Genomic DNA, 22,418 nt, shown 5'->3' on the forward strand with positions numbered 1-22,418 from the left:
TAATATACTCGAATATTCGAATATATCACAGACAGCAGGTAATTAATCTTCGCTTCTATGGCTCCTATTTTCACATGTGTATCTTATTTCCACCCTAGCTTCCTCAGGATCGATTCTTCTTTTGACTCTCGATTGCAGTGGCCATTGTACGAACCGTAAATGTTTTACCGGCAACAGCTTCATTAAGTGCTCTTCGTAAACAACACATTAACTTTAGTGGCTCAGCATTACCTGATTGTTGTCGCTACAGTATATAGATATATGATTTTATATGTGTTCTTTACAGTTGTTGGCTTACTATACTAATATATATAATTACTTATCTCTGGCTCAACACTAGTTCGAATATGTTCAACATCAGAGCTGATTTATGTGTTCAAACATAACGGAATTTGGCGCGTGTCGCAATTTGAGACTTTCCAAGTAAGGTCAACAATGAAATGAAAATTGAAATTGAAATTACATGCTCATATATTGCTTTTTGAGGACGTCCAAATCATAACTGAACGCTGACAATAATTATTGAGGAATTATCGGATGCTGGTGTTGTTCTCTTTACTGAAGATCATTTGCGAAAAAGAATTCATGGCAGCCAAAGTGTTTCCGAAATGGTTCGATCCCATATGTTTTTAAAACTTTTTTTTATTGTGAACCCAAAACAATGATGTTAAATATTGAATTGAAGGTCGACACAAAAAAATTAATCGATTAATACAGTGTTAGAAGATAATTTCAAATTGTGATTAATAAATATTTTGGTAGGCGAACGATTTATAGTCTCAAATGTGTACCCGCAAAACTGTCGGTCATGGAACGGCTTATCCAAGCTTGTATATATATCGCTGATAAAATTCACTTAAATTTAATTATTACTGACAGGACAAAAATATAAATCCAACCTGTACCTCTAATCGCAATAACAAATTAAGCAAAGTTCAATTATATTTTTTTGTTTAGTGAATTTAGTTTTTTTTCATTCACTCAATGGTTTTTAGTGAACTTTGAGTGAATGACGATTGAAGGAGGAAATTAAGGAATGATCTCATTCATGCAAAGTTGGTTATGTAAATTGCAACAGTGAATTCTGTTTTAAATAGTTTTTGCGAAAAAAGGTTTGCATTGATTACTATTTCGAATAAAATTAGCAAATTTGGGATATATTCTAATTTAAGCGCACAAATCCAATCACCTAAAAAATAAATTGCACGAAAATAAGTGAATGAATTAAAAAACAAATTTGTGAACCTTCACATTTGTATTGAATGGCATAAAAATTAATTCCTTTTCGTGAAATTACAGTTAATAAAGTAGGTATTCAGATAATATAATTTCGTTTGAGCCTATAAGCAGCCGTCGAGGGCGTGTCACGAGGGCAGGAGGCGGTTTCGTCGAGTGCGAGGGAGGAGGCTCGAGCCCTCGCCACGCGTCACAAGTGCGCCAGCCGCTGAGGGAAGAGGATTGTGCTCGACTCCCCTCTTGTTTGAACCTCGGCCAGGTGGCAACAACTGACCCTTAATTACGTTCCGAGTCCGATAAAAAACGTCACAAAAACATTTCTTTTATGATATATAGAGTCTAAATTTCCTATACCAAGATTGTTCTACAAGAGAGTAATTATATATGAAATATCTTCAGTTTTCCCGTTCGAGTCCATTAGTAGGACTTGTCGCAAGCATATTGCACGAAAACAAGTGGTTCATCATTCCAAAAATTATCGTGAGTATTGTTTTATAAAATACCTTTCCTTCTTTTCATTTACAATACCCAATTCGTCCCTTGTGTCCACGGAATAATTCTGGTTTTGGCGTTGAATCTAAAGACAAGAATTTACAAGTTCCGCGAGCATTGAAGGCTCCTGCTGCTGTATTCGGCACTAGACCGGCTTGACACTCTTAGATTCTAGCAAATGCATGGTAAATAGGACGAATAGCGCACGAAATGTCACCTTCATACATTTTTATTTAATACAACACGATATTGTGCTCATCTTAGGCGGGAAACTGTTCATAACTATGTTAACGCGGTAAAGGCGGTGCAATTTATGTACAAAAAATTGACACATTTTGTCGAATAATGAGTGAGATGTAACATTTGAACCATAATAAAACAAATAAAACAACTTTTAAAAACCACGTTTTCTTAACGGACAAAAAAGAAAAACATTTACTCTTACATAACATTTAAGTTATGTAAAATGTTATGTAATGTAATGTAAGAGTAAATGTTTTTCTTTTTTGTCCGTTAAGAAAACGTGGTTTTTAAAAGTTGTTTTATTTCACTGTTTTTAGTTTTGTAAAAAGCAGAAAAACGTGGTTTTTAAAAATATTATGTATATTTATCTATTTTCTACTTTTTAGTTAGCAATTTTAGCAATTCAAATCAATTTCTATAGGGTTGGCAAGTGTGGATGTTCGAGAAAAAACTCAATTCCAAACCGTGAATTTTTAGCGTTTTTTATTTAATTTTTTTTTTTCAAAAAAAATTTTTTAATTATTATTTCTGATGATCAAATCTTGAATTTTTAGGCAGCATAAGCATGCATGCCAAATTTCAACTTACTAGGATGTTTAGAAGTGCTCTAAATTAAGGTTTGAATTTTTGATGACAGACACACACGACACGAAGTCAAGAAGAACGTGGAAATAAAAACGAATTTCTCCGAGATTGATTAAACCTAAAAAAATATGTTTTCATTGATAGTTAAAAAACGGCTTTAAATTTAAACATTGTTTTTTTCGTGTAGCTTACAGACAGAACATTGCGATTAAATTTATTTATTATATTGGCCTAAAGTTCTTCTAAAATTCTTGCACTTATGGCACATGCATGTAAAGTGTATACTTTAGAATTTTAATAATGGGCCGTACAACAGTTAGAATATACGGAAAGCGGATGCGTCGACGACGCTTTTGTTGTTCTTAATCAATGTTTTGAATTTTTTGTCTATGATCATGACTATAATATAAGGGCATGGTAATTTGGAAATTTCGATTTGAGAACATGGAAAATTGCTCATGAAATAAATTGTGCGAAATGACCCAAAATCTGGAAAGAAGAAGAAAAACTCCATTTTAAGAATAATTTTGTTTGTCGTGTGCAATCAATTCGAAAATTGACTTAATATAGGACTGATGAGTTTGCTTTGCTTACATCATTAAATATTCTTAAAAATCTTCAGTAAATTAAACTATAAACTGCTTTAGTTTTGTTTGGAAAATTGGAATAAAAGGTATCAAAATATTTCAGATAATAATATTAGCGAACTAATTTCTACATGAATTTTTTTTTTACTTATTCACCGAGTCGATTGTTTGCGATTTTTTATTAACAGACTTTTTTCATTTAGCCAACACAAGTTTTTCAATTTTCAAATATTTGATATTAAATGCAAAATTTTGACAGCGCTTCATCCAGAAAAAATCGTTTTACCAAGTCAAATAAATGCACTTCTCAATAACAAGAATTTGAATATATAGGACAGAAATCGTTTATCGTAGATAAACAACTTGGTGCATCGACCGTCGGTTATTTAAATTTATAAATCTTGCCAAGCGACTTATTGTCAAAAACTAGTAGTCAAATTTAAGTAGACTTACTACAAGATCGCCCATTTAAATTAATTACTTTTATTAATTTAATTATTAGACTAGGAAATTAAAATTTATGAATAAAATTCATTGATTACGTCTGAATAATTTATGTTTTTTAATTAAATCGCTGAAAAAGTACTGACCGAGTAGGACGACAACAAATATTAGTGAGTTAATCTTTATTTCCATGTTTGTTCCGTGCCTTGATTTGAAGTGAGCAATGGCTAGAATCACACGATCTATGGACTATGTCTAATTTTAAATAGTTGATGTAAATTTCTAGAAGTTCGAATTTTGTCTTTCAAAAATCATAATTTATCATACATATTTCAAAGTTATATACTAATCTCAATTCAAGAACAATGAACTTTAATTTGAAAATATTTTCTTGTCGTACTGTCAAAGTGTTTTAAATGAAACTGTTAAGGATTTAACATAGAAACGTCGTTCAGCCCTGGCCGCGCGTTCATACATTATACAGCTAATGACATCAAGCTTTGGTGGTATGATGGCACTCCGCTGGTCAAACAGAACTAAGGCGCCTCACAGAACAAGGCTGACCCCACACGAACTTATCCACACGGAATATAGCTGCGTTATAACAACAAACATTGAGGCTAAGGCAATCACAGTCGCTCTGGGCGGCACTGTTCGCCACGTCCACAGCGACGTCCGTATCTCGTGGCACACAAGTATTCCTATTGAGATGGTCGTTCCCGAGTCATCGCAAATGTTTCGTATTTATAATTGAAATTCAACTCATTTATATTGCCATAAGGAGAAAAAGTTGCTATTGCCATTACTGTAACTCATGCTAAATTTAGTTATTCGTTATCGTTTCTCAAATTGGAGCCGCAATAATTTTTGAAAATTTATGAGCAATGAATATGCGGTCAATGATGATAATTGAAGTTTAATGAATGTTAAAATTTTGGCTGAATCATTATTCCGGCAAATGGTTGGTTAGTTGCGGCACGCAGCTTCTCCAGGCAGTGGCCGGAGCAGCTGCACGCCGCCGCAACAGCTTCTTTTTCGCTGTTTTCATGTTTTTTCTTAAGCTGTAAAATGCTTCGCCGAAAGTTTTGACGGCTCCTCATCCATTAATTTGTGGCTCTCGCCTCCCTCCTCTAATCAGACGCGCGATTATCGATAGCTGTTTTTGTCTCACTTTTTTCTCAACCGATGCACGGCAAGCAAGAGAACACGTAGAGTACCACTAACATGTCCTGAAAATAAATTTTGGATGGACAAATTGTATTTTTTAATCCTAGAAGAATTATGTGTGTTTAAACTGTAAACTGTTCTCTCCCTTTAACTATTCCGATCAAAGGGACTTGATAATATTGAACGCTTCGCCTTCATTGAACAGACAATGACTATGTAAAAATTTGTTCTCACCGTAACACTAGTGCTCCGCAACATGTAGGCTACGGGTAGTTGAGCGGCCTTATTTGGCGAGCATGACTTCCCTGTGAAAGGGATTTTTTCGTCATGTTTGTGCTCACGGCAAATGTGATAGAAAATATGGAAAACGCGTGTGCTGAGGATACAAAAAGCCGCTTCCTAGGCTGGCAGCAATAAAAGAGGACGCGAGTCCAATGGAGAATGCGGACTGCGGATCACAAACGTGGGTCCGCGGTTCGATATCAAAGGCACAGAGACGAGCAACAATTTCGAGTGAAGGAACCGCGCACCGCAACGAATCGTGACGGGATAAGCGGTGTGCCGGCACTGACGAGCGCAGATCGTATCGTGTGCGATTCGTTCGTCCGTATTGTTCCTGAAAGGTTGCCAAAAGGCCGCAAAAGCGTCCGGATGACGAACGTAAATGCTTCTCTCTAACTTTGAAACGACCCAAAGCCTTTAAAGTTAGCGACATGACCAAGTTCTTGGGCGATCTCAGCGCTGCCAGCAATCAGAGCAGCAGGCTGATCATTCAAGCTAACCGGAGTTCATAGTTTTAGAATTACAGTATCTTCGCAAGGTCATCATAATTTTATTAGGACTCGCAAATAGGCAACCTACTGTATTTTGAGATACAAATAGTTGGGGTTCGTTAGGAATGATGCATTAACTTTTTTAATGGTCACAGCCTATATCCCTCAATATTTGTCTGGAAAAGAGGTTATTAAAAAACTATCAAATATTGATTATTGATTACATTGCTTTGTAAAAATTGCTTCTTAAGATGAAAAATTCTCATCGTATTGAAATCTAGCTATGTACTAGAAACTGCATGGTTGGAAATAACTCTTATATTTTTCCATTTCCAAATCAACTATCAGCCGAAGAATTCAAGTGCCAGCAAATATTAGACAGCAGCAATATCAATAAATTATTGGTTTACGCATACGAAACCTAATATAGTCACTAGACCCATGATAATGATTTCATTTAATCAAAGCATCGCATGTTTTGAGGTGACCGAGCGTGCATAAAGCAATTCGACGTAAGATGCAAGGCAGTCAGCAACGGAAGACGCGATGACAAACGAGCTGCGCTCAGTTTTTGAAGATGCTGAGGAGGGGAGCGTCTTGTCACTCCTGCAGGTGTCGGGGAGTTTATTTGAAGCTTATGATAAAATTAATAAAATCGTAAAAGACGTAACCGACCAGATGGTTATCAAAAACATTGCTCTGTATTCGTAAGACCATTGTTCCTACTATTCGATGTGCGACTATACTTTTATTGTCGTCTGATTGTTGCTAAACTGCATACTAATTTTTATTATTTTCTCATGCGAAATCCTGATTTTTCAAATAATTGTCTAATACCACCCCCTTAATTGATTATTTAATTTCACGTAGGCATAGATGTATATGAAGTCACCAATATTGAATATATCGTGATAGAAGTGGTTACCTCAATTATATCCTGCAAAAGTCAACCGGTCTCAACCTTATACAAAAATCTCTCACCTATTGCGGGTCTCTCGTTCCAGATCTTGGTCACGATAGGTGAAATCCACGATGGGGAATTGACTGATAGTGTCTTTTTAGGAGTTTAGATTATGATTATTTGCTAAACGTTCATTGTTCTAAGTGTTTAAAAATCTTTCCTACACTGACTGCCCGATAAAGTTCCACAGACTGTTTAAATCTGCTGATCGACTTTCTCAGAAACCCATGGACCAGCAAAGGTCCGCGAACGATTTTTCACCTCAATATTGTTTTAAAACCACAATAAAGTGAAGCGGCGCTAGGTGAAGTGCTGCTATATAGCGAGGGATTACTCTGCGTCAAAAACTTGTCATGTGTAGTGGCTCCTCTGCATTTTACATATTGGACAGCATAATCATTTTATTTTGAATTACCTGGATTTTTGTTCTCTTGGTTTCAGCGTTTGCTTTAGGTTTGGTTTTCGTTGCGGTTTTCTCGGTGACTTCAGCAAGACAGACCACGCGACCTCGTTGATCCTTGTAGGATTTTCCGATGAAAAACCGATAAGCGCGTTAAAGGCGAGATCTGATAAGGTCAGCAGCACATCTCATGAGCGACTTCACTTTAAAATATCGACTTATAAACGCTATTTTAGCAATAAAAATTTATTTTTCTCTCATATTTTTCACAAGTGTAATTAAACATTATCGATAAATATAATGTGTCTAGTATTTAAATAGCGAAACGATCCATAGATTTCGAACATTTATATCTGATAGGAAATTCTTATACTTGGCATAAAAAATTGACATTCGCCGACAATAAATAATTGCCAAATTCAGGTGTCCAAAATTAAAAGTTTGGTCCCAGATTTTTGAATAAATTGCGTATTTAATTCAATTGTCAATGCTGCCTGGAAAATAGTTTAAATGCCAGAAATCTCTTGTGACAGCCGCAAAAAATTGTTGTTGGCAGCTTTGAAATTGCAATAATCAATGATATTGCCACGATACTAGGAGAGTAAGATAAATTCTCATTAACATTATAACCGATTAAATTAAGGAGTTGCTTAAATTAGTACTTTTATCTTTATTCTGAACTGAGGGACCATGAGACCTAATTAGTTAAATAAAATAAAAAAATTATCGGTTTGGTATCCATAGATTGGATACTGGATTTGACAGAATGGATTTTTAGACATCGGTTTAGGTTTATATAATTTCATGATATACCATCACGGACTTCTGTCCATTTTGAACCGTTGAAGACAGTGTCCTTCAGAACGACGCATTTGGACTACAACTTCACAGCTAAAATGGTAGAAATTATTCCTGGCCTTTTATATAGAGCATAAAAGCAATCATGTTCATAAGGCCGTCCACCGGCCGAGGGCAGTCGTCTTCAAGTGGTTCCCTGATGGCCACAATCCGATTACAGGAAGAAGATCTGTTAAAAAACTGCCTCTTCCAGAGGTTTCAGTTCGTCCTCAGAGCAGGATTTTGTTCAAATGTAAACAAAGGCTTTTGTAGAATGACTTTGACGGAGGCAGTAAGAGAACTACTTTGCCTAAGAACAGAAATAAAATTATTAATCATAGAATTGGAATTTAGAAATGTTTTCTCACGAATGTTGTATTCAGCCGAAAACTTCATACTTCAACAGTAATTTGTGAAGCTTTAAGTTTTTTTCATCATAAAAAATAATTCATTCATATAAAATATATTCAGTAAATTTCACCGTAAATTGTAAAAAAGAACCAATTCTCACATTAATTGACACAAATTTTGAATTTTCAAGTTGAGCAAAATGTGAGGAACTCAAAGTATAATATTCTTTCAGTTGCTTGTACGAATAAGCGACTAGAAAAATACCGTCGAGTGACGCAGGGATTTAAACCTCGATGGCTTCAAAGAGTGACATTTGATTCTTAATTTAAATCTTGGAGTATCGATCTCAGCAAGCTCGTTAACTTCAAGAAGTCTATGAGAAGCTGACAGATGCACTGCAGGAAGAATTAACTTGAAGCGGTTAATAGAATATTCGAACACATTAAACATGTGAACACCATTTACTACTGGATTTGCCTGCATTTATATTTTACCGCATGAACTGCATAATTTTTTTTCGCGTAAAATCCTCGCTGCTGTTGCAGCTCATTATGCTGGCCGTAAAATACGACAGGTGCTCATTTGCGGGCGTCTCTCTATCGCGACAAATTTTGCCATATCGTCGGCAATTCTTACGACAAATAATAAGAGGAACACATAAAAAGCACTCTTCATTAGAAGCTAAATTCAGGGTTCATGATGAGCGGCTATGATCTTGAATATCGCTTCATCGGCGCATTGAAGCCGAGAAGAATATTGTTGCCGCAGCGACAGGCAGATAACAGCAGCCGTGCTTGATGAGGCTCAGCAACATCAAACGTGCCTTTTGATGTGACCACGAGAGGCTTGACAGCCTCCTGCAAATTGTATATAGGGCACTGCACTAACTAGCACATATGCTGCACTAACAGGCGCATATGCTGCACTAACAGGCGCATATGCTGCACTAACAGGCGTATATGCTGCACTAACACACATATGCTGCACTAACAGGCGCATATGCTGCACTAACTAGCACATATGCTGCACTAACAGGCGCATATGCTGCACTAACAGGCGCATATGCTGCTCTAACAGGCGCATATGCTGCACTAACTAGCACATATGCTGCAACTGCCTGGCAGATGTAGTGTCGTATGTTGCGCTGGTGTAGCAGCTGTAGCCTCGTATGCTGCGCTGGTGTAGTAGCTGTAGCCTTGTATGCTGCGCTGGTGTAGCAGCTGCAGTCTCGTACGCTGCGCTGGTGTAGCAGCTGTAGCCTCGTATGCTGCGCTGGTTTAGCAGCTGTAGCCTCGTATGCTGCGCTGGTGTAGCAGCTGTAGCCTCGTTTGCTGCGCTGGTATAGCAGCTGTAGCCTCGTATGCTGCGCTGATGTAGCAGTTGTAGCTTCGTATCCTGCGCTGGTGTAGCAGCTGTAGCTTCGTATGCTGCGCTGGTGTAGCAGCTGTAGCTTCGTATGCTGCACTGGCGTAGCAGCTGTAGCCTCGTATGCTGCGATGGTGTAGCAGCTGTAGCCTGGTATGCTGCGCTGGTATAGCAGCTGTAGCCTCGTATGCTGCGCTGGTATAGCAGCTGTAGCTTCGTATGCTGTGCTGGTGTAGCAGCTGTAGCCTCGTATGCTGCGCTGGTGTAGCAGCTGTAGCTTCGTATGCTGCATCAGTGTAGCAGCTGTAGCTTCGTATGGGGCAGTTCGGTCTCACGGCATTTATCAATAATTGAGACGACTTAATGCTGGAAACATGGACAGCCAACGCCTGTGTGTCGTGGCTCGCCTTTTGCCAAAAACAAAACTGGTGCGCATTAGTCAGGCGTAGAATCTTTATAGTAGGCGTATTGCTTATAATTGTATTTGTAAATGAAATTCAAATGACGAGAAATAAATAGAAAAATTGGTTTTCATTAGCTAATTTGAGCAATATTAAAAAGTGTTTGTCATAAGATTTCTTACCGTGATTAAAAAGTTACATTAAAATTGATCTTGTCCCATCAAAAAGAACAAAGCTCATAATCTGTCTAAGTAGCTTGAAGAATAATTTGAAAGTTAAATTTTAAATTAGATTAAAAATAAACAAATCTATTACATAGATACAAACTTTTAATAATTCTGTTAGCAATACACGATTAAACGTTGCACCCTCATAGTAAAAGACGACAAGCAGCAAATAAGGAATGAATATTTTCAATCAGTCGTAAAATTGGAATTTCCCGCAGGATGACCACTTGCGACATATTAATTGTCCATAAACTTTAAGGCTAACTGCTTTAAAATTCAGTTGATGAGCACAACATTTTTCTCGAAACATTTGAAACGGTGCTGCCATAATTTACAACTGGTATTTGAATGCAGGTATAGGATATTAAAGGCAATGAATTTCAATGCCCACAAAAAACATATACAAATGATTTAACTTAACGTTGTTACTTGCTATTTAACTTCAAGATGTATAGCTCATTCATGGGTGAACTCTAACATAAGTTCCAAGTTTAGTAAAGTCCCGGTGAGTTGAACTCTAACAAATGTTCAGTATAGTCCCCGGTAAGTTAGGAGCCTTCTAGCACGGGAGCAGAGCTGCCAGTATCAGTTTAAAGTATGAATATATCGCGCTGACTTGGCAAATGTTCTTCAGACGACGACAGGCCAATAAAACCAGATTTGATCGATTGCTCCAGCTGGTATTGACTTCCCAAAAACTTATCTATGTATTTCTGCGGATGCTTGTGATGGGCTCACGAGTTGAGTAGAACGAGCGTGTGCATTCCATTGTTATTGATAGAAAAGCGGTAATTCTGTATAAACTACTGCAAAAACAATTCGCTGTTAATGGGCCACCAATGATTTTTTGCATGTTGGGATGTGATTATCACTGCTAGCTAGGTTGCGAATAGGCATTTCCTTTATGGCGAACTTAACTTTCCACTTAATACTTTGAATGTATTAATATTATTTATGGAAGCAACTGATGGAAGAGAACTTGGTAATAGTTGCTTATAGCAAAAATGAAACGCAAACATTGTTAATATTCATTGATAATAAGGATGTTATACGCACTTTTTTATTACGATTGATCACAAATTAATGGCTGAAAAATATAAGAAACAAAATAAGAAGGCAATATGCTGCTAAAGCGTAAAGTCACTGTGAAGCATTTATACCATGACTGGAAGACTGCATAGGCATACTTTCGGCGCATCAAAAGAGCTTCAATAATTCATAAGCCAGTAAGCAAACTGAACAAATCGTTGATCGAACAAATCATGAGTTCCTCGTAAGAGTTTCCTTGAAGATCTTCCAAAGGAACCCAGGATACGAGCCAAGTGCTTACACCCACCCTGGCCCCACCATGTCGGTTACATTTCAATTGGCATGAAGGCAATGGTTGTTCCGCATCGCTGCTCCGCCGCATAAACAAACTGAAGGACGGACGACGGACGATGCTGTAGCGATTGAGGACGATCGACTTGCGATAATGCCAAACTTTGCCCATTGCCTGTCATCGAGACACTGCATTTTTCAGATTAAAATGGCTTAAAACTTAGTTTTAGAAGTTGTATAGCGACACATTTAAAAATAAAAGAAGAAACATCAAGAACTCGGACGTGGCAGCTGCCATATAATATTGAGCGGACGATCTAATTCATATCTTTACCGATGGTTTCATTTCATCGAACAAACTCTCAAGGAACATTAAAAAAATGATAGGTTCTCACATCGAGACGCCACACGAGCAACGAACAGATAGAATGCTAATTTAAATACCATGGCAAGACAAGACGGTTACGTTCGCATTAAGCAACGAAATTAGTCATGTTTTTGAGGCAGGTGGCCGCTTTCCGATTATTTTTATAATTATTGAATGTGATCGCGTAGAAACCTCATCTCGAAACAGCGCGCTCAATATTCGCAGACCGTCCGATTGAAATTGCTTACATTTTACACTTGTAATTTCTAGCGTATTATTTTGCGTAAGAGTAAGAACTTTTCGAAGGTAGCTATGACAGTAAATAAAACCGCCGATATTAATTTGGCCTGCCCGATGAGAAGCAGCAATTTTTACTGGAGGTTACGAGAAGAACTTTACGAAGCTGGTCACGAATGGCTCCGAAATGCAGGGATCACAGTGCGCGGTGGTGTTAACTGTCGTAATCAACCGTCAAAAAAGTGAAATCACGGAAGCTTGAATATCTCAGCGAGCAAGAACTTATTTTGGAATGAAGAGATATTAAAAAAAATTGTTTAAGATGACATGTCAAGGTCCAAAGCCATGCTAATAAGTTTGATAGAATGGAAAGTGGATTCACTTCTATGATTTAATCCATGCTGCACACGCTAGGTACGCACAGTGCAGTTCTCGAAGGTATGCTACGAGTGTCGATTAAGAATGCAGCTCCGCGTCCGGGGAACGAAGCGCGGAGCTATCGGCACGTACGCCGCATGCGGACCAGCCATCCTGGGCTGGCGCTCGTCCGGGTATCCTGTCCGCTCTTTATTGCATCAAAATTCCTGGAGTTGGGGCAATGATCGTCACTTTCTCTTGCGCGCTCATTGAAATCGCTTTATTTCCAGGAATATCCCCGTGACAATAAATATTGGGGATCAATAAACAAGAGAATGTATGAAAATTGTACCCAATATCAGTTCTTTATTTTCAGTAAGCTGCGCTTCTTAAGTCCCGTGCACGCATTTGATGTCAAAGCGACCGACAAAATCAACGTTTATTGCTGACTTTGAGAGAGACAAATTTTTGAGTGTTTTTCTGAATATCGCCAGGAAACCAACGCAACTTTTAGGAGGAATAAACATCGGCTTAAGTATATTAGATTTTGTATAACGATATATTCGGAGAATCCTGTCGTGCATCCTTTGAATGTAATCAGGCAAACAAGTCTGTAAACAAAATGGGAAAGACGATTAAATAGCAATGAAAAGAATTTTCCGCTGAAATTATTTTCAATAGTTTTCTCTCGAAAACTTTTAGCGTCTCGGAGGAGTATGAGAATATTATTACTTGTTATTTTTGACTGGATGTATTAATTCATTATTTATGTTAACTGTCTGAAGACATAAGTTTAGAAAATCAGTAATGTTCATTGGCTAATAAACTTCCATGATAGCGGCGAAGGAGCAATTCTGCAGTAGTGCTTCTATACATGAAATTAAAATAAATAAAAAATATACGTTTAAAAATTACTTTTTAAAGACTAAAGACACTTCTAAAGAATCCAGTGTCTCCAATGTTAAAGATGTACAATGAATTTCTCATTTTATTTTTGACTATTTAAATAAATAACTTTTCAATTTTTTCAATATATACCTACATTTTTTTCAAAATTATTTATTATGTCAATTGATTCATGCATTGCCTCCGACTTCACACAAGTGTGCAAATCAATTGGACAGGTTAAAGTGTGTCAAATATCAGTCATAAGATTTGAAGCTGACAAAACTATTTTCTAATTTTTTTTAATATAGAAACATTTTTCTTTAATTTTCAAAATCATTTAATTTGTCATTTGATTCATGCATTGTCTCCAACTTTACGCAAGTGTGCAAAATTTCAGATCGATAGGATAAGTAGAAGGGTGTTAAATTTAGATTATAAGATTTGTAGCAGACAGACAAACAGACAAACAAGAAGTGAAGTTAAAGAGAAGTGTTGTAAGAAGTGTTGTAAATAATATACGTTTAAAAACTACTTTTTAAAGACAACACTTCCAAAGAATCCAGTATCTCCAATCTTACAGATGTACAATGAATTTCTCATCTAATTTTCGAAAATTAAAAAAAATTTTAAATATATATAATTTTTTTTTAATATATAAATTTTTTTTCAAAATTATTTATGCTGGTTATTGATTCGTGCATTGCCTCTGATTTCACACCAGTGTGCAAAATTTCAGATCAATTAGACAGGTAAAAGTGTGTCAATTATCAGTTATAAGATTTGTAGCTGACAAAATTATTTTTTCAATTTTTTTAATATTGAAAAAAAAAATTAATTTTTTTTAATTTCTAAAATCTTTTTTTTTTACATTTGATTCATGCATTGTCTCCAACTTTACACAAGTGGGCAAAATTTCAGATCGATAGGATATGTAGAAGTGTTAAATTTTGATTACAAGATTTCTAGCAGACAGACAGACAAGAAGTGAAGTTAAAGAGAAGTGTTGTAAAAAAGGAATGAAGTTAAATATAAAGATATTACCACTGCTTCAATTCTTTACAATACATAGCTTACAATAGAATTAAAATTCTTTATAGAATTACAAATTCGTTATGGAATTACAATTCGTTATAGAATTAACATTCGTTATTGAATTACAATTCTTTATAGAATTACAATTCATTACGATAGAAAGATTGCGAAGCTAATGTATCGCTCGATATCGCCGTGACATATTCCCTGCACGCGTTGGCGAAGAGAAGCGCTCGGCCTCACCCAACAGCCAGTAGTCGAGTAGCAGCTATTATTGGCTCTCACACATTTCAAATGCAAAGTTTATCTAATATCAAAACATTAATTATCATTGTCGTAGTTGGGGAAAAATTTGTATCAATAGAATAAACATACGGACAATATATACTCCAGGAACAAAAGGTATAAAGAAATAGGAAAATAAAATTTTTACTTAGGCTCATTAAATGATATAAAATATAATTATAGTTATTTGCAATAAGATTCTTTAATATAAAACACTTTAATTGGTTATAACAAGTAAAATGGAAACATTTTCCATCTAAACATAGGCTTTTCTCGATTTAAAAGGCAATTGCAAAGGTGTAATTTCTAGGTCTTTCAAAACTCGGAACTCCTACTCCACTTGTATAAATCGAGTCTTACGAACTGGCTAAAAATGAAGGTATTGGTTATATTTTGCGAGAGCATTAATTCATCTTCATGCAGAATCCACTCACTCGAGACGATCATTTCTGTCAACTTGGCAAAGCAGATTGTGCATTTTTCATTTTTCCTTTCGCTCAATTTTTGAAGAGCACGAGAAGTCTTCGGAGGAGCTCAAGGGCGTAATGATCGATGTTGTGTGGGACAAAAGATGAGCGAGGCGAAGAATGCTGGAGAGGAGATTCCGCTTAAATGTCGCGTGAACACAATACAGCGGAATATTACGGTATATAACTCAATGCTGCCGAACATTATGGCGTCGTTTTCAAGATACGTCAATGACTTAAAATAAGCTGCTCTCCCGAACACACAATGCAATTAGATTTACAGTGTAATGATAATACTGATGAAAATAATACATTTCAATGTTTTTACGTGTCATTCGATTTTTCTGAATTGATTCCTTGGAATATTTCAAGTTAAGGGCTTAGAGTGGAGACACTGATACATCATCGAGTAACGGCACGTCCATGAGGAGAGACGCTTATCATGACGTTTTATAGTACCTCTTCATTATATTTTTTTTATTCAGGTTGGTTGAGAGTCACTTTATTATTTCAAACCACCATTTCTTTCGTTGATCTTTTTTAGGTGATCAAAGACGATTATGATTTGTCTCCGTTTGCAAATTCTGCCTGATTTTTTTTATTCTTGCCCATTTTTCGATCACTTATCCACATCAAAATACGTAGTACGGTAGTTCAAATGAAACTGGTCGACGTAAATCTGTTATAGCTTACAATTAATTTATTTATTAGAATGTTGATTAATTATTTCTTACGTTCTCTCCAGGTTCCGCAGTTCCACCTTAGTGTTGAAGTTGCAGAGTACTGAGCTCGACATCGGCCAGAGTCGCTCGTCTTCAAATTCATGCGCCTGCTAAGTGGTCTGCAAAGTTTGATGGAAAGCTCAGAGACAATTTGAAATAAAACTAGACAGCTGGGCTCAAGTGTGCTGAGGTTACGTTCAAACACAGATGGGGTGCGAAATGTAGATGCCAGAATATAAGGCAAGCTGGCTGTATAACTTTCCAGTGACGACCTACTTCGATGTAAAAAATTTGGAATATAAAGATTCTTTTGGTTTGGAATGAACTTCTATATGTATAAATGCAGAAAATTAGACGAATTAGTCGTGAAGATATTTTTGGATTCATGAGATTTTTGTGATTACGAAATGAATGCTTGATATTTAACAATCTGGATAATTGTTGTATAAATGAAAGAACTATTTGAAAAATTGCTCTATTTGACAGAAGTCCATTTCATCCCGTATAAGAAGTTAAATTTAACAAGTAGTCAACGTCACTTATCAAGCATTGAAAGACTCGATTAAATATCAAAGTGAAATGAAAGCTAAAATTTCAGCGATATTTAATCTACATAGAAAGGCATTGATGACGTCTCGATCAATGCAAGATAATAAGAACGAAAACGAACAAACTCTGGGCCATGATACATTTGTAAACCGGATATTAAAAGGAGTGCGTGAAACTCAGGTTCCGAAAACCAAACTTCGAGTAACATCCCGTGCTGAACTGCCCTTAGTAAAGCCATGCAATGACACGTTAAGTTTGACGTATGTCGGAAAACCGCGTTTAGTTACTCGTCAATATAATACAGTTCACTTGGTTTTTATTATCGAGAAAGTTTTCAAGTTTGTGTCCTTTCACGCACGAAAAATCCTTGCATCATTTGCTGAAAGATCAAGTGTCATCGAGGACTTTAAAATCAAACCAAAACCAAGGAGTGGATCGAGAGGATCCATATTTGGCCCGCGCACCAGCTTTGCAATGGACGTAACTCGTCTGGTTCAGATGTTCTTCACAGCCCTCATGATCATGGGCGCAGCTACATCAAGCATCTCGGCAGAGGGTAAGTATAAACATTATTTATGTTATGGTGGTTGTTACTAGCATGAACTATAAATTTAGAGAAATGCGAAGAAAAATATCTTTCGATGTTTTTGTCCTGCATGAAAAGCTTTTTCCAAAATATTTTTTGGTACGAGGATCAAACTTGTGGTATCATCCAAGAATATTCTTATCTTAACTTTAACGCATATGAAGTTTAGTCAGAGTAGCTCTGATTTAACATGCTTTCTAACGTAAAAGAAATTTGTTTCTGAGGTGCTCATAAATAGAAAAGTGTTCCGGCAGTTTTGTCAAACGTGCCTTCAAATATGAGAAAATATTTCCAATATTTTCAAAATTACCCCGTAATTTGGTCAAGCATGTTCGAAATTACGTGCACTTCAAATCCTCTATCAGCTTTAGTTCAATAAACCATTCGTAATATCCAGAAATCGCCACTCATATTAATTTTGTCGTCAATGATAACCAATGTCATAAGTCATCTACAGTGTTAAACATAGTCGGACTGTAGGAAAATGTCTATCATAAAATTAAAATTTTCAGTATGGACATAGATCTTCGCCAGATTGATTTTCATCCTTCATAATGTTTATTAAAAATTATTTGGATTAGGTTTACAAATAAATTACATATTATCCCATTTAATTGACTCACGAGATGTGAAATTCAAGTTCCGAAGTATGTGTATAATTTTTCACAGTCAAGGCTTATCAGTCTAGCTTTGTTTCTCAGAGTAAATTTTGTAAAGATTTTAATCTATTTCTTGAATCAAACTGCATCGACAAGTTCTAGTTTAAAGAAGCAAACTTCCTCTCTTGATCTCAACCCCGCCCACCGGAACACTCGCGAATGCCCGACATCACACTGCGCACTTTACACGCCATCGCGGGAGCTGCTTGAGTGTCTCACAGCACTATTAGCATTTTTATAAGATTTAGTGGCGGTGGAAGGCATCGTTTGTTGCTCTGATTTAGGGCTGAGTTCGGCCAAACGACTCCTGGCAATGTTTCTGTGAGCTCTCACGGCTTCGCTTACTCCACGCAGCCCTTCGGGAGCTCTAATGGAAATAAATAGTTAGGCGTTCTCGACCGCCGCTGATCACTGACTCTTCATTTGCTTCCAGGAGATTCTTGGCCATTAGAAAACTTTCTCACACGAAACAGTTCCTTCTAAATTCAAAGTTTAATATGTTACGGTAAACAATTCATACCTAAAAATTGCAGCACTAAAATTTTGTTCCGAAAGAGCTATCTGGTTTAACTAGAAACTTACTCTGTTTATTGAAACATCGCAGGGATCTATCTGTGCTTGGTTCACGATCCGAGGGCATACATTCAGTGAGATTCTGACCTAAGCAACAGCAGCAAATCTTGCAGCAGTGCTTGGCAAGTGGCAGCTCGAAAACGGCTGTCGGCACCTCACTTAACCGTCCAAGTTGCGTTGTTTAATCGTACTTTCATGCTTCCACGACGACGCTTCCGGCCACGGGATAGCCGACTTTACTGATGGCAAAACTCTAAAATGTTTTGCAACTCCAAATATGCGACGAAAAATAGAATGCAGTAGCTTTGAGTTCTTACAGTTCTGGTCGGCCGAAATACAAGTACTACGGGTTCTGCATTGCTGGTATAAGAAAGTTTGTAGATTTTGAAGAGGTAGAACCTAAGAAGTCAGTCCATGCTCACGCTCGAGTAAGCCTTAAACAGCTCGCAATGTCTGCATGTGAAACACTCCGAATAGCCTCGCCAGACGCCATATTTATGACGACTCTTGAATCTCACCAAACAAGCGAGTTTCCTAAAAAAGTTATTCAACAGGACCGCTATAGTTCTGGCTATAGGTGTGAGCAAGAATGTAAATCTTGTACCAGTTCACAGATTGAATCGAGAGATCTGAAATAAAGATAGTACCAATCATTAAGAAAAAATGCTATCAATAAGAAAATAAAAAATAACTATCTTTTGCCGATAATTGTTAATCGCTTCGATTTTCTCCCGAATTAATAAAGTCCAGCCAATTTCCTCAACTGTGATGAATCATTAAAAAGACACCTAAGAGTAATTCAAGGGAGTCACCCTTTCTCGGTGATTCAAGAGACATTGCGACCAGAGACCTTAAGAGCGTTTTACAAAATTTCTCTATTTTCTCCTCGGCTGACCACACGTCCAAGTTTGCCGAGTCCCCTGAAAGTTGGCTCGACAAATGATTGTGTCCAGAAGTTGCATCCATTACAGCGGAACCCAACAGAATTAAACACTATCCCGGCCTTCACTCATCGCCTACAGGGGAAAATTGCTGGGTGAGGGAGGGTCTCAGGGCGCTAATGTTCTCCGAGATGAATGTGACTCAGTACACTGTGCCTAAATGGCTTTGCGTGCTAATGCAGGATGGCATTTTGATCCAAATTGAAATGATACTTAAGCAGTACTGTTATAATCAGTTGACATAATTTAATTTACTTCAATCACGGAATTGTAATGAGATCTTCATCTTATATCCTTAGGTGTAGGTCGTGGATTTTCCAAGAAACTGACTTGAAAATTAGAATTCGTTCATGATGCATGTAAAAGTATGTTGAACAAAATGATCATACGAAAGCGTTAGCATTAGAAGTGATAATGATCAGCCTGGCTCTTTTGTTGAGCGCTTTTGGATGCCACTGGAGTTTGGTGATAGAGAGACATCGATCATAGGGGTCGGGATCGGCAAGTCATGTCGTGTTGACCGAGGAGAGACAGGCTGGGTCCATGACTCTCGTCCTGACGAAATCTGTGTTGTCCCGCAGATCTCAGATATCAGGCTGTGACGTTAAAGTCGCAATATCATTCATTTTTTCCAAAGTTGTATTCATACAAATAAAATTTTGGTAACTTTTTAATCCTCTTTTAAATAGGAAATTGAGTTTAATGCTGAGCTTCACATATCTACGGCCTGGATGATCTAAAATTTTGACATGCAATGCCATGAACTTGAAATTTCTTTGCGTTCCACGATAAAATTTCAGTATATTAAGGAAGATAGTGAGAACGAGTGAATAATATGACGCTTAACTATTAAGCAAATTGAATTTTAATTGTAGGTAGTTCATTAATGGACGAAATAAAGACTTTGTTGTTTTACTGAAACATACAAATTTAACGGGTGTAATTATAAATAGGATCGAAAAATATTAATTTTATTTAGTATAGATATGCTCGCTCAAAGTTCAAAATTTTCAACTCGTAAGTTTTTCAATTATTCAAAATCTTTAATATGTTCTAAAATAATTGAAAAGTTTAAATGAAGGTAATTTGATTGTTGCCTCAATTGCCTCAATATGAAATTTTTGCTAAAGAATTGAACTCGAAAGTGTTGAGCTGCTGCTGCGATCGTTAGCACTGCTTCCTGGGCTTGGCGGCCGAAACAACAAAACGCTGACAAAGTCCAATTAATGAACCATTACTTGGAAATATCACCGATTGTGCAGCTCTGAAACCTTCTCTGACCAGCCATTCGTTAGATTCACTGCCCGTCATTTCTATACACAGTAGAGGGAAAAAGAAACTTTCTTCAGAAAAAGAACTTATTGAATAGTATACAAGGCTGGAAAATACTTTACTTGCGTTTGTAATTTAGAAAACTTCTCAAAATGTGAATTAAGCCCATTAATAAATAAAAAGAAAGAGGCAAGATATGGTTTTAGATTGGACAGTTCTTTGAGGGAACGCTGAGACTCTACACAAAAGTTACTCTTTAATGATCATTTTGGGAAAAGCAGATTTAAAAATGTTCGATAAACTCATTGAGACACGAATTGAATAATTACTCACTGCTGTTTTAAATTTCTTTAGGCATTGTTTACCTATAAATGATTTCAGTTATAAACTATCGAATTCATTTGCAGAGATAGAATAAGTTAAATATGTATACCAAAATCCGTAGAGTTTCAGGTTAAAGTTTTTTAATGATCATTATCTAGTGAAATGATTTATTAAATTAAATCGTCCACTGCAATCAGCGGTTCTTAAATGTCATACAGTACTCACTGTTTGTTGAAAATCCTTTTGACAAAAAATGTATAGTTATTTAGGAACATCGCGGCCATACAAAATTAAATGCTTACGATTAATTCAGCGTGATGAAAGCGGCGCATCAGCGTGACCAGGGACTAGGAAGTCCCGAACTCATCATAAGGTCATAAGGTTTCCAAATATCACATTCATGCAACATTACCATCACTTTCCTGAGACTAATCAGCAAAAAGACGAGTGATTACGATAAGCGATTTACCGAACAAACTATGCTCGTTTGTGAACCTTTGGCTCATTTCACGAAGGTCTGTAGCGATGAGGAGTCGAGCAAGTAGAAACATCATGCGCATCATTTGATGTTATTGCTCTGCTCTGTACACTACAGCCATAGCTGCTGGCTGCTTGCCAGTCATCCTTGCTCAGGAAACTCTGCTAGACTCGCTTGGCCGACCGGAAGGGACCGAGGAACAGGACACCCGGGCCGGTCCAGCTGCTGGCGCTCGTTGTTTTCTGGAAGTAATGCGTTTTTCCGAGTATTTCACTGCAGTAAAATTTTCGTGCAAAGATTTTTTATTAATTTTAAATTTGAAAATGAAGTAAATTTTCAAATACTCCGGTTTGATTGGTTTAGCGACCGAAACTGAATTCCATAACAACAACAGTATTTCCAAATTGGAGTAAAAAGAAATTTTTTCTTTCATAGTTTAAATAATATTTTTAATCCGAAATTAAGTAGAAGTGGAAGTGGTGTGAAATGACTGAACTCAAAAAATCTCGCAGGATTCTAATTTACTTTCGATGCTTACATACACGGTAGCTTTTCTCGTTAGCGGGAAAGTTAGGTTGGGTGGACTAAGGATCATAGAAATAGTTTTTATTTCCAGCGAATAACTATTCGCTAAGATCGATTTTTCCTGTGATCATAGTTTCATAGTTAGATCAGGCGATCTGTACGAATAAACTACAGATACAGATAATGTGATCCAAAATTACTCTTTACTGTAGACTTTTTCTCTATACTAGGAATCCAATTCTAGGTTTATCTGTAATAAAACTGACGATGATTACAAAGTTTACATGCACATTGCTGTAGTTTTGGCAGAAGTTTTACAAAAGTTTTTACATCCAATTTCTCTTTCGATAACTTTTTGATATCTCTGATAATAGTTTTGTTATTACAGGCATATATAATTGTTCGTTCTTTGTTATCCCAGCATCTGGAACTAAAGTTTGTATATTCAAAATGCAACTCCAGATGATACAGCGCCACTCATGTGCAGTCTGCACACATGATACAAAAGTCCGTTCACAAAAACCCATCTCTCACTCGTTATATTTGGAGTAAAATGACAGTACTGACTATAGCTGTGCAGGTGGGTATTTATATTCTTCTGATTCAATTCGTTTATATTCTGTCTACTATTTGTACTTCTGACTTGGTATAGCTTTGCAACTGTTAATCTATATTCTTCTGATTAAAATAATTTTGTCTACTATTTTTACCGAACGCGACGAAACCGAATGTCTGAAATATTTCAATGTGATATATCATTCATTTTG

General features: G+C 36.7%; 1 protein-coding gene across 1 annotated transcript in view; it reads left to right on the top strand.

Moving 5' to 3' along the window:
- The first annotated feature begins 1,444 nt into the window (after positions 1-1,444).
- Positions 1,445-22,418, top strand: part of LOC108670550 (hemicentin-2) — a 48,617-nt gene continuing 27,643 nt past the window's right edge. The window contains exons 1-2 of the mRNA XM_018158017.2: positions 1,445-1,716; positions 15,768-16,849. Of these exons, the coding sequence (XP_018013506.2) occupies positions 16,324-16,849 (526 nt within the window). The 5' untranslated portion in view covers positions 1,445-1,716; positions 15,768-16,323. The remainder of the gene's footprint in view (positions 1,717-15,767; positions 16,850-22,418) is intronic.

Source organism: Hyalella azteca, unplaced genomic scaffold (genome assembly GCF_000764305.2).
Source record: "Hyalella azteca isolate HAZT.00-mixed unplaced genomic scaffold, Hazt_2.0.2 contig13515, whole genome shotgun sequence".
In the NCBI taxonomy this organism is placed as follows: Eukaryota; Metazoa; Arthropoda; class Malacostraca; order Amphipoda; family Hyalellidae; genus Hyalella; species Hyalella azteca.